Source organism: Theobroma cacao, chromosome 3, assembly GCF_000208745.1.
Source record: "Theobroma cacao cultivar B97-61/B2 chromosome 3, Criollo_cocoa_genome_V2, whole genome shotgun sequence".
Taxonomy (NCBI): Eukaryota; Viridiplantae; Streptophyta; class Magnoliopsida; order Malvales; family Malvaceae; genus Theobroma; species Theobroma cacao.
Genome location: NC_030852.1, coordinates 29420323 through 29432976, shown reverse-complemented (window position 1 = coordinate 29432976; position 12654 = coordinate 29420323). Strand labels below are relative to the sequence as shown.

At 36.2% G+C, this 12654-nt stretch overlaps 3 protein-coding genes across 3 annotated transcripts; all 3 read left to right on the top strand.

Annotated features, from left to right (window-relative positions):
• LOC18605688 lies at positions 2006-3328 on the top strand. The gene is made up of 2 exons (XM_018117571.1): positions 2006-2046; positions 2512-3328. Exon 2 carries the CDS (start codon positions 2537-2539, stop codon positions 3149-3151), a length of 615 nt encoding a protein of 204 aa, XP_017973060.1. The 5' UTR covers positions 2006-2046; positions 2512-2536; the 3' UTR covers positions 3152-3328.
• Positions 7351-8366, top strand: LOC108661360 (hevamine-A-like). Its single transcript, XM_018117540.1, has one exon. It carries the CDS (start codon positions 7364-7366, stop codon positions 8258-8260), a length of 897 nt encoding a protein of 298 aa, XP_017973029.1. The 5' UTR covers positions 7351-7363; the 3' UTR covers positions 8261-8366.
• On the top strand, positions 11214-12195 carry LOC18605686 (hevamine-A). The gene has a single exon (XM_018117542.1). It carries the CDS (start codon positions 11214-11216, stop codon positions 12105-12107), a length of 894 nt encoding a protein of 297 aa, XP_017973031.1. The 3' UTR covers positions 12108-12195.

Sequence of the window (12654 nt, the reverse complement as noted above, 5' to 3'; positions counted from 1 at the left end):
ATGCTGTTATTGCAGACCATTGTTGTTCTTTTCCTTTTTTTTTTTCAAAAAAAATGTTAATTGATTACCTGTTCCAATAATCTAAATTTGGAGTATTTCCCCAAAGCTATTCAAACCTTCCGATCACACATTTCTTTTGGTGAAGGAACAGAATAATACAGAGATTTCCAATGAAATTATCATACTATTGTCACCCTTTAAAAGTTAAATAACTTAGTAGCTGGAAATGTGCCTTTTGATGAGAAATTACAAACATCCTTCTATGTCAAGTATATTAAATTGTGAGTTTAGGATTTTGTGGGCAGGAACTCCGATGGGATTTTAGAGGGTTTCAAGGATACTTGGTCTTTGTCTTCTTCTAGAGCAAATCTGCACATGCTGCAAGGACAAAGCCGTTTTTCATCAGAGCTCCAGAAATGGCATATATATATAGCAGCCCACAAAGATTAGACATGATCGATAATAGAGCTGTGAATTCATTATTGTGATACAAGCTCTCTGGTTTGGCCCTCTTGTTACTCCAGAATATGGAGGCATACAACAAGGAATGCTTAGGGCAGCATATCAGCTTCAACATAACATTAGCTATTCCAATCAACTCTATTGTACCGCGCCATATGAGATTTTTTTGGATACTTTTTTCTTGCGTAAGTGGTTATTTGGATTTTACCTATGATTTGCATTTTCAGCAGCTAAAATTACTTGTTCAAGCAGTGGGTCTCTGCTGGGGAGGGACCCTATCCCTCCCAGGCGAAGGAAAAACACAAAACGTGCGAGTCCCACTTGTGTAAAATTGTAACGCAAAAGTTTGGGTTGTTGGTGGGGCCGAATGCCTTGAGGAAGCAGACAAATGACTACCCTGTTGGAAGCTCCCAAGAGTCAAAGACTGTTGCGATTCCCTGCCAACGTGGAGTGTTCTAACTTGGCATCTTCAGTTTCAAAAATTTCACATTCTTTTAGGGATCATGCTTGTCTGCGACCATAGCTATCTGCAACTGCTTATCCCACTTTTTATAAACAAATGCAATGTTCTACTTCACATAACCAATTCCATCCAATAATACTGCTGCATTAACATCAAAGATAATTAAGGTATCAAGTTAATATTTTTCTTTTTTTTCATTTTTGTAGATTTTTCCTTTCACTCGATCTTATATACATTTTTAATTTCTAATTTACAATGAAAAGGAAAACATTAACGTATTTAAGTATATAATATATATATATATATATATATATATGGATGTCAATTCAATACCTTAATTTTAACTTTTTTTATTTTTTACATAAATAAGAACAAATTTTATCATTATATTAATATTTATGATATTAAAATTATCGTGATCGAAAACCACCATATATATGATATTGTTATTTTTTATTAAGTATCAAAATCTTTGAATTTATAATTTTTTTTTTACTATAGAATAACAAGAAGATATATATCATTATCAAAATTTATTATGTACCACATTAGATTTGTCATTATCAAAAAAGTTACATGATACCTTTATTTTTTATCGACAATAATTAATAAAACATCTATTATTACAGTTTTTTAAAAGTCAATTTATCATATCCGGTCATTTTTTTCTAAATAAATTTTTTTTTAACAACATGCATACATTTATTTTACATAAAACATATGATCATATTTTTAGTTTGTAACAATTTTTTTCTTTTACCTTTCAATTTTCTACATAAAAATTTCCATGTATATATGAATAAATGCCATATCACAAATAGTATACTTTACATGATCATATTAACGGAAATAGGTTTTCTATATGAATGATGACAATAAGTTGGTTTCCAATCATATTGGTTCTTGCACAAGACTTGGATGCAATCTCCCACATCCAATCTCTCTCCTTGATTAGATTGGTGGAAGCAAAAATATATTAAATCGTGGTGGAGAATATTATTTCTCTTTTGACACGTTGTAAACATGCAAAGGTACAGCCTTGCTATAAATAGCATTTCCATTTCTCCTGGTTTTCCACAAGCTTACAACACAAATACTTGGCAGCCTGATATCTCTAATTGGTTAGTTTAGAGTTGCTACTTCTCTAAGCTTTTCGTTGTTGTTTTCAGCCTCTCCCATTTGTCTTTCACCCTTTCTTCACCCCCACCTGCCCCTGCTTTCAAACGAGAGAGAAAAGAGAAGAAGAGTTTTCAGTTGTTTTTCTTTCTGAATGTTTTTATTGGTTTTGTCCATGGCTGAAATTAAGCTTAGTTAGAGAGGCTCGAATCGCATATCATTCAGTTATTTTCTTCTCAAATGAGATTGATGAGTTGTCAAATAATAAACCTCGTTTCAATAGAAATCCGATGGCGGCATTTTCTTTGCTTTTTCTGTTCTTTTTCAATTTTTAGTACAGAAGACAACAATCACATTTAAATGACCAGACTTCATTTCATTCAAAGCTCAACGTTTTGAATGGATTACTATTTGTCTTGATTTGATCTTCTCTGAGTTTTCTTTTTTTCTTTTTTTGTTTATATCATCAGGAGCAGCGTGAAAGAGATCAGAACAATGGGGGCTCCCCCTCCTGCTTTCACAATCAGACATCCAGACTATGCCATATCGGACAACGTTACCCCTTTCCGTGACTATGATTACTTCGGTGCGTTGTGGGATCCCGTCCCTTTCTTCAGTTCAAAGCAAACATCCGAAGAGTGGACAACCAATGAACTCATCACTTTCGAGCAACTTGAGGAATATGGAGCATACTATGTTGGAGAGCGATCCGATATGTATGCTGTCTCTCATTTCGTGTACTATGTGGATGGAGAGTACATGCCTGTCTTCAGAAAGATCACTGGCTACGATATGTTCACTTACTGTCGCAGGAGAATCATGCGAAGAGAAAACCGAAGAGGATATGCCACTCCCAGAGCGTTTCCAAAACCCGTTTGTCTAAACCCACCAGCAAATTCACAAGAGCAACCCAAGAGGCAGGACACTGTCATTAATGTGGGAAGCCTTAAAATAAACCCAAATCCCAATCCGACAAACATTAATAATATGGAAAAAGGAATGAATGGTGAGGACGAAGAAGAAGCTTGCTGTTGGGATGAAATCATTGAAGATTATTTCAGTGACAAGGCTTCTTCCAGTGAATCTGATCCAGGTTTCGATACCAAATAAAATGTTTCGAGAAGGAGCCTTTAGTGCCTTCGTTTCTTTGTAATATTGTGGTTGAGATTTGTGGTGTCCAAGTTAGTCAGCCCTGTTGTTTGCTGTTGTGTTTACTGAAGTTAGCTCGTTAATTAGGGGCTGTGTCGTTCTTCATCTATATCTTTATTAAATAAACTTTTCGTTGAATTGGGGCTCTACTTCTGGCGTTCTAAAACAAGGTTAGATTCCAAAAGAGTATTAATTACACTCACTCCCCAAAAAAACTGAAGACTGAAATAAATTCCCAAAAATTACACCTGAAAATTCATATGAACCTTTGCCTTGCCTTCCCCAAACTTTCATTCTAGCTAGCTAGACCGCCTATCTCTGTATTATGGTGGAATATGGGAGCTCTTACCGTAATTAAGGGGGCCATAACCAACTAACCATCTTTCTAATTTAGGATTAAAGAGTGGTTGCGCGATTCATTGAACTCCATAGACTGACATACGTGAGCTTTTTGGCTTTGCTACGGCATTAATTTTTGGAAAGTACTGTTCCTTTCCAAGGTAAAACTGTCGAGAATCTAAGAATTATCAAAGCAATGAACAAAAAATTAAAAAAAACAGAGAATGAAGAAGAAGAGTTTTAATTTTCTAAGAATCAAAAATCATCATTTTTCATTTCAAACTGAGTATTTATAAAGGCATTTGAAATTTAAAACGATGATTTTTGATTCTCAGAAAATTAAAACTCTTCTTCTTCATTCTCTGTTTTTTCTGGTTTTTTTATTCATTTCTTTGACAATTTTCAGATTCTCTACATGGTATTAGAGCTCTTATATTAATCTTGATGGACCTATGATTTAGCTAGTCTTTGCTGTGATTGTTCTTTCAAACATTGAGATGGTACCGCAGGCTTCAATGCTACAGCTCCACTTGTTTTCTTTGGAATCAAGCATTTGTTTTGGGTAGTCAAAATGAGATTGTATCTCAAGGCGTTTGATCTCTGGGATGTGGTTGAGATGAGTGAGGTTCGAATACAAAAACATGCTAATTCGACCTTAGCTAAGATCAAGTAACATAGTAAAGAGGTTGCTAAAAGATATAAGGCTCTAATCTATCTTCAATCAGCAGTTTGAGAGACGATCTTTGAGAAGATAATGAATTATAAAGATCCCAAACAAGTTTAGGATAGTCTGAAGGAGGAATATTAAGGCAGTGACAGAACCAGAACCATGCACTTGTTGAATATTTCTAGACATTTTAAGTTAATGAAGATGAAGGAGGATGAAAGCATTCAAGAGTATACTGATAAGCTGATTAATCTTGTAAATTAGCCTAGACAATTGGGAGAGGAGGCTAATGACAAAAGAGTGGTGAATAAGATTGTTGTGAGTATTCCAAAGAGATTTGAAACCTAAATATCATCTCTAGAAGACTCCAAGGATTTAACTAAGATTACTATCAATGAGCTGTTAAGTGTTTTACTTGCTTAGAGCAAAAAAGAGCACTCTAGACTAATGAAACCCTTGAAAATGCTTTGGTTGCAAAAACTAAAGGCTTGAGGGTGAAAGATTAGAGTGCAAATAAGCTCAAAGGGAAAGGAAGTAATTCTGGTGAAGGAAAGCAAGGAAAAAAACAAAAGAAGTTTTCTCCATGTCCTCACTATAAGAAGACTTATCACACTCTCAAATACTACTGGTTCAAGCCTAATGTGAAGTGCAGACTATTTGATCAACTTGGTCATATTTAAAAGGTCTGTATATTCAAGAGAGGCAATGAATAAAAAGCAACAGTGGCTAAGCAAATTGAGGAAGCTGATGAAATACTATTCATGGCTAACTTGGGAGTTGAGTCAACTAAGAAAAATGTTTGGTTATTGGACAGTGGATGTTCACATGATCTGACTAGCAATGAGGAATTGTTTTCAGAGATTGATCGAAATTTTTCAGCTCAAATTCTCTACAAAAACAAGATATGCCATTTGAAACACATATTCAAAGTCTTCTCCTTTTATCGTCTCTATTCTCCAAGTTAAACGTGATATCTATCTCATATCAAACGTATATGTGATACTTAAGAGTTATATAAGAGTCTAAGTCAGTTATAGAGAAATAGAACCATCGAGTTGTGGAGGAGTTCTTGGGGATAGTAAGGGTAAGTCCCTTAAGTGAGCTTGAGTCTAATTATACATAAGTTTGATTCCTCTTCATCAAAAGGTTTAAAACCTTTGGTGATAGAATCAAATTCTTGTGTTGATCTTTCATTAATATCTAAACCGGATAACATGTTATGGGCAGTATGAAAGGTATTTTTTTGAAGCTAATTGAAGAGGTTACTTACAGACAGATCTACAAGGAGACTAACTCTTTTACAGACTCTTAAGCAAAATGTGGGTAGACCGACCCAACATGTTTAATGTTTGCTACTAGTGAAGGGAAGCCTAGTGTGTCATTATTATTTCTGGTAGAGAGGAGCTGCTGTTTTTTCTATTTATTTCTACGAGAAGGGAGCTGTTATCTCATGGTTTTAGTGTATTTTGCTATTTATGCTTGTATTTAACCTTCTTCTGGATACTTTTGTAGATATTTTGTTGGAGGGATGCGTTGTTCCTTACTCCTTCTAGATGCTTAATGTATGTAATTCTTCATTGGACGGTGCTTCTTGAGGTGCTTTCAAGTCAATGTTTTTTTGTTCTGATTTAAGGACTTGAACTGAGGTTTCTATAGTTTTTTATATTAATATAATAAATTTATTTTAAAAAATTTTAAGTAAGTTATTATTAATAATTTAAATTCAAACTTTCAAAAAGTCGTGAGACTTAAACTTAAAATATTATTAAAATAATTATACTTGAACTTAATACTTTCAATTAAAAAGAAAAATAATCTGATTTCTCATATGTTATCGCTTCAAAATAAATCATAAGAGTTCTCTTACAAAACTTGCTCCCAAAGTTAACTGACAAAAGTCAGATTAACAATCACCTTAATGTGCATCCACAGCGCAAGCAGACAAATTATTGCATTCCAATGGATTAAAATATTGATGAACTTCGTGAGTCATTACATATTTACCTTTAAAAACAAGTTCCTCTTCCATTCTATATAGTCGAGCATACAAATATAATAGGATGCCAGGCACCAATTTATGGGGTTTTCTTTCTTTTTTTGTTTCTTTTTTCTGCATTTCGATAGCAGACAAACCTTTCCACCTTTTCTTGACAAATAATTCCCTCTACATACGAAGGAATTTTTTTCAGGGAGCGTATTATTGACAAGGTCAAGCTCACCTTATTCAACAAAATTTGCTGCACCATTAAGCATGGCGTCGATTATAGCGGATCGTGGCATTGGTACAAGAACTAAATTCATTGTTTTCTCTCTTTCTGTTGAATTAAAAACCGGATGAGTGACATTAACAATTTATTATAATTAACTTAGGATTTCCCAGATCTAATCCAATTTGTTAATTATATTCTCTGATCGGCTGATCTGGTACCCAAAGCGCAGATTAGATGAAGGTTGAAGGGAAGTTTCAAGACTGTGAGGAGAGTAACATTTTCAGCTTCACTAGGCAACTATAAAACAACTCTATGTATTCCTGGGAATTTTCAATAACAGAAACTCTCAAACTTACCTTCCAATTACTTCTTCACTAGAAAAACGACTTGCTATTTGCAAAGCTTATATATTTAATTATATAAGATCACTTGGATTTAGATTTTATGGTTTAGTATACTAAGTGAGAATACAATGTTTTCAGTCTTTTCTCGGACAAGTATGTTTTTGTAAGCTCAACCAATGATATTATGGCACTTAATTTGATGAAACAAATCACTTTACAGCTTATTTATATGTTGGTCAACGGTGTTAATTCAGCCCTCGTTTAATGCAAATCCTGTCTCACCACAATCTGCTGTCTTCGGTTAATTGAATTGGACTTTCTTTTTTTTCATGACGTCCTAATTAAGTTTCAGCAAGAAAGATCCTAAGTTGAGAGCGAAGCCAGTCATTTGAAAACTTTCACTAAAGAAAAAACAATTTCTACAAAGTTTATCTGAACAGATATAAATAACTATAAAATTGAAAAGATTAAGGGCAGTGCACCGCCATAAATGGGTCTTCGCCCATATTATAATGTGACGACCGCTTGCTTGGGCTCTCCTTGAACTCTATATAAGCGACCTTTTCATTGGCATTGAGGAACCACAGACCAAACTCAGTTTCAAGTTTCAACAATGGCCACGAAAACACAAGCCATAACTATTTTCCTCTCCCTCCTAGTCCTAGCCCTGATTGAGGTCTCCCATGCCGGTGGGATCGCAATCTATTGGGGTCAAAGCGGCTCCGAAACAACCTTAAACACAACTTGTAACTCTGGACTATACAAATACGTCAGCATAGCTTTTCTCAACAAATTTGGCAGCGGCCGAACCCCTGGGCTCAACCTTGCAGGCCATTGCAACCCTGCAAATGGTGGTTGCAGAGTGGCAAGTTCAGCCATAAGAAACTGCCAAAGCAAAGGCATCAAGGTGATGCTCTCCATCGGTGGTGGCATAGGCCAGTACTCTCTGGCTTCTAAAGCCGACGCCCAGAGGGTAGCTGCTTATTTGTATAACAACTTCTTGGGTGGACGCTCACCTTCACGGCCCTTAGGAAGTGCCGTTTTGGACGGTATAGACTTTGACATAGAGCTCGGCTCCACTAACTATTGGGCTGATCTTGCTCGCTACTTAGCTGCATATAGCAAGCCAGGAAGAAAGGTTTACCTATCGGCTGCTCCTCAGTGTCCAATCCCTGACAGATTCTTAGGGGCTGCCCTTAGTACTGGGCTTTTTGATTATGTTTGGGTTCAGTTTTATAACAACCCCCCATGCCAATACAGTCCAGGTAACACAAGCAAGCTTTTAGCTTCATGGAAACGGTGGGCTGCGATAGGGGCAATAAAGAAGTTATTCCTAGGGTTACCGGCAGCCAAGGCGGCAGCAGGAAGTGGGTACATTCCACCTGGTGTGCTAACCTCTAAAATCCTTCCAGAGATCAAGAAATCACCAAAGTATGGAGGTGTTATGCTTTGGAACAGATACTATGATAGGGTCAATGGCTATAGTGCTGCCATTAAGAGTAAGGTATAAACTATATATGAAGCAAGCAACCTTGCCAGGCTTAGCAGCGTAAGCCCAAACCCAGAGAGGGGGCAAATTATGTGTTGAATGAATAAGCTACTTCTGTGTTTTTTCTTTTTTCCTTTCATAATGTATGTTATATGGAGTATACATGCAGTTGTGCCTGTCTATCGTGGTTGTAATAAAACAGATACCTTTGGAAATTGGGTGCACACCGATTATCATTAATTTCATTATCAGTTCTATTTTCTGATTTAAGCTTATATATATAAATACATACATATAAATATTTGTATATAAACAGTTTTCATCTTTGCAATACCTCCAGAAAGTAAGCAAAGCTACAAACAATATGCCCATCACAGCAGGGATAAACGGTTAATTAAGCCTAGAATAAATATTTCCTACTCACCCGCCCCGCACGTTTCTTCTGACTTTTTCGAAATAAATAATAAATTAATAAAGCAAAGTCAGTATTTTCATACCATAAATATATAGAATTTTGAATTAATTAATTAGTTTAGCTATATAAATAAGTATGAAACATATTATACATATAAATTAATCTAACCCGCATTCTTAAATTCAATCTAAAATCTTGAGCTTTTTTGAATAAAGAAGTTGCTACACACGTCATTGTTGTTCAACTAGTTATGCACGATATTGAGTATAATAGATTGTTGCGTTGACGTATCAATTAAATCATTCCTTGAAATCTCTCCCATTAAAATCATTTAGTTCCACTCTGTACTATTGTATTATAGTACCTAGTTAAGGGACATTACCACATATTTATTTTTTTCTTGCATACATATAGAAGGACTAATGTATTGTATTACAGATTTCATAACTGTAAAAAATGATAGATCTTGAACATATAAATATGAAACTTCCACCACCTATCAAGCATGTCTTTTAGGTAGGGAATGCGAACTCGTTATTTATAGATTTGCATTTAGTATCAAAGTAAATCCAGATCTTCATTTCACTGATGTGGGGTCCCAAGGGTCGTCAATGCAACGAAGGCATTGCACAGTTGGCCACTTCACTGATGTAATGCCCTTATGAAACATACAAGGTTTGAAATAGTCCCTCTCCTCTATGAATTAAAAGTCAATGTAACGAAGATATTGCACAATTGAGTAGGATAAAATATTACGGATCCCGTATCAATAACAGATGGGATAAATCTTAGATATATAAACATGAATATGGGCTTTCTCTGTCATCTATCAAGCTTGTTTTTTAAATAAGAAATATAAGCTCGTAATTTATAGACTTGCTTAAACTTTGAGCTCTTGATTCATAAACTTAATTAAGTTTTATTTTCAAAGATATAGTGATTGAAGTTAAAAATTTTATATATAATTATTTTTTTAAGTGATTTTTATCCATCTTCTCACCAAATTGTCATTTTGAGTCCTAAACTTACTACAAAAGACTCTTCATGGCATAAGAGAGATGATGAGGGTAATGCCTTTGTACATTTTCCAACAAAGTCTGCTACTCAAGGATAGTGGCAGCAATACAAGAACCGAAAGAAACAATCTAAACTATACATAGCAGAGCATTTTGCTCAGAAAAGACTGGATAGTCAGCCTATACAAAATCAGTGTAGCCATAAAACGGTACTTAAGGTGTCAAGATGAAACAACCCAATAAGCCATGGACAAGAAGTATAAAAGTTTAATTGAATATAATAAAAAATAAAAAATTATTTAAAATTTTTAAAATTATTTAAAAACTTTTTTAAATATTGTATCAATAATTAATTATAATCCAATAGAAATCCAATATAAACAAGTTGGGATAATTTCGTGCAAAATCGAGAGTGAAGCTTCAATACCGTTTTTCTTTTTTTTTTTGGCCGTATCAAATTATACTGAACTACGGTTACAACCATACTAATCTATTCTATATCCTTAGAAGCTTGAATTTTCACAAAGTACTAAAATGCAGAAACGATAAACATATCTCAACTTCATAGACATATTCAAAGTCGGTGGATCCAGCAGTTGGTTTCTTTTTGAAGTACAATATGTTGACGGACCTACCAGAAGCAAACCGGGTGTAAATGTGAGTGTTTGAGAGGATGTGCTTAGGGCGGAGTGGTTGAGTCTAATACTGTTTAAGTTGTCGCCAGAAACAGTTTTTGTCCGATTTCACTAAGGTTTGTTCTGTCAAATTAGTGAATATTTATCACTGATTCCCCATTCAAGGTTTACCATGCATACTGCGGGTTTTGGATGAATCTGGGGGACCTAGGCTCTCAGATTGAACTAGTCTATATATTGTCGAAGCTTTTTAACAAATTTGACAAACGCGACTAGCTTCGCAGATGACTTAAATTATTAAGTAAATATTTAAACCCTTTACGGAATACAGTCACTTTTTGCATTTAGTTTGACAGAAGTGAACTTCACCATATGGTGGTACTGGAAATGCCTGTGGGCAATAGTGCCTCCGGTTGTGGACAGGGCTGATCTAATTAGATGAAACTATTTGAATTGTGCTGGTAGCTAGGTTGTTTATTAACGTGTGAACTATCCTCAACAGGACCCTGCTCTTATGTATGTCGTTGACTCAGTATCTTATATTTCCGTGGTGTGTGTGGGTTTGCTTTAGTTCATTGCTTTGTACTCCGTCAATTTGGACTTCCTTGATCCGTCTGGTTTTATGCCTGCGGAAATTTTCTAATTAATCAATGCATTCACCCTCTACAGGGCTGAATTAAAAGTAAACCGTAACCAAATCTTCAAAGTTTACCAATAACTGTGAGTTTGAAAAGATTGCCAGTATACTGCCCTCATCGGACTTTCCACTAAAATTTAACGTGACTAACTCTCGGCCACCGTCATTAAAAATGAAAAGCTTTCAGCTGGGCCCTCCTGGACTCTATATAAGGGACTTTCTGCTTGGCATCGTGGAATCACACACTGCAGACAACACAACAACTGCAACAATGGCCACTAAAACACCAGCCATCCCTGTTCTTGTTTCCCTACTAGTCCTTGCCCTGATTGAAGTCTCTCAAGCCGGTGGGATTGCCGTGTATTGGGGTCAAAACGATTTTGAGACCACCTTAAACCAAACATGTGAGACTGGACTATACAAGTACGTCAACATAGCCTTCCTCAACAAATTTGGCAGTGGCCGGATTCCGGAACTCAACCTTGCTGGCCATTGCAACCCAAAGAATGGAGGTTGCAAAGTTGCTAGTATAGCCATAAGAAACTGCCAAAAGCAAGGGATCAAGGTGATGCTCTCCATTGGTGGCCGCCTAGGCCAGTACTCTCTGGCTTCTAAAGCCGACGCCAAGAAGGTAGCTGATTACTTATACAACAACTTCTTGGGTGGGACATCACCTTCCAGGCCACTAGGCAATGCTGTTTTGGATGGTATAGATTTCGACATAGAGCTTGGCTCAACAAAATATTGGGACGATCTTGCCCGATACCTAGCTGCATATAGCAAGCCAGGAAGAAAGGTTTACCTGTCGGCTGCTCCTCAATGTCGGTTCCCAGATAGATACTTGGGGGCTGCCCTTAATACGGGGCTTTTTTATTACGTTTGGGTTCAGTTCTATAACAACGCAGCCTGTCAATATGCTCCAGGTAACACAAGGAACCTTTTAAATTCATGGCATCGGTGGACAACGTCCATTAAGGCAGGGAAGATATTTTTAGGGTTACCAGCAACAAAGGCAGCAGGAACTGGGTACATTCCACCCTGGGAGCTAAAGTCTAAAATCCTTCCGCTGATCAAGAAATCGCCCAAGTATGGTGGTGTCATGCTTTGGAATAGGTACTTTGATAAGATCGGTGGTTATAGCACCGTCATTAAGAACAGCGTGTAGAACCAAGAAACTATGATTCTGAAGCAACATTGCCTGGCTTAGCAACGTAAGCCTCTATGCTAAAAGTCGAGGCAAAAAATGGCGGATGTATTGAATAAGTTGCTTCCGCTTTTTCTTTTTTCCGGTTTTCCCCTTTTGTCGTTCGTCTTTGTGTCCAGACTACCCTGGTAATAAAATAGACAATATATTTATAAATTGGATGTCATCTGCCCAGCTATCATTTCATGACTCTCTTCCGATTTACCTTAGTCATGTTGCAATAGATACTCCTAAAGGACAATTATCTAATTACAAAGAAAATGAGAAAATGAGAAATGAGAAATTAGGGCATGTTGCAAACGTCTCAACTCTCCCTTTTCTTCTTAAAAATGAGAAATCCTGAAAAATATTATACAAGTATGGTTTTGGAGTTAGGACAACCTTGAACCACAAGCTAATAGGAAAATGGCAACAGGCATGCTAATTACGGGTCAAGACTGGATCAAACTGGGCTTATGTTGTTTGAGCCCATATGAGGCTTTCCCTTAATTGCGTTTAGGGCAGGCGC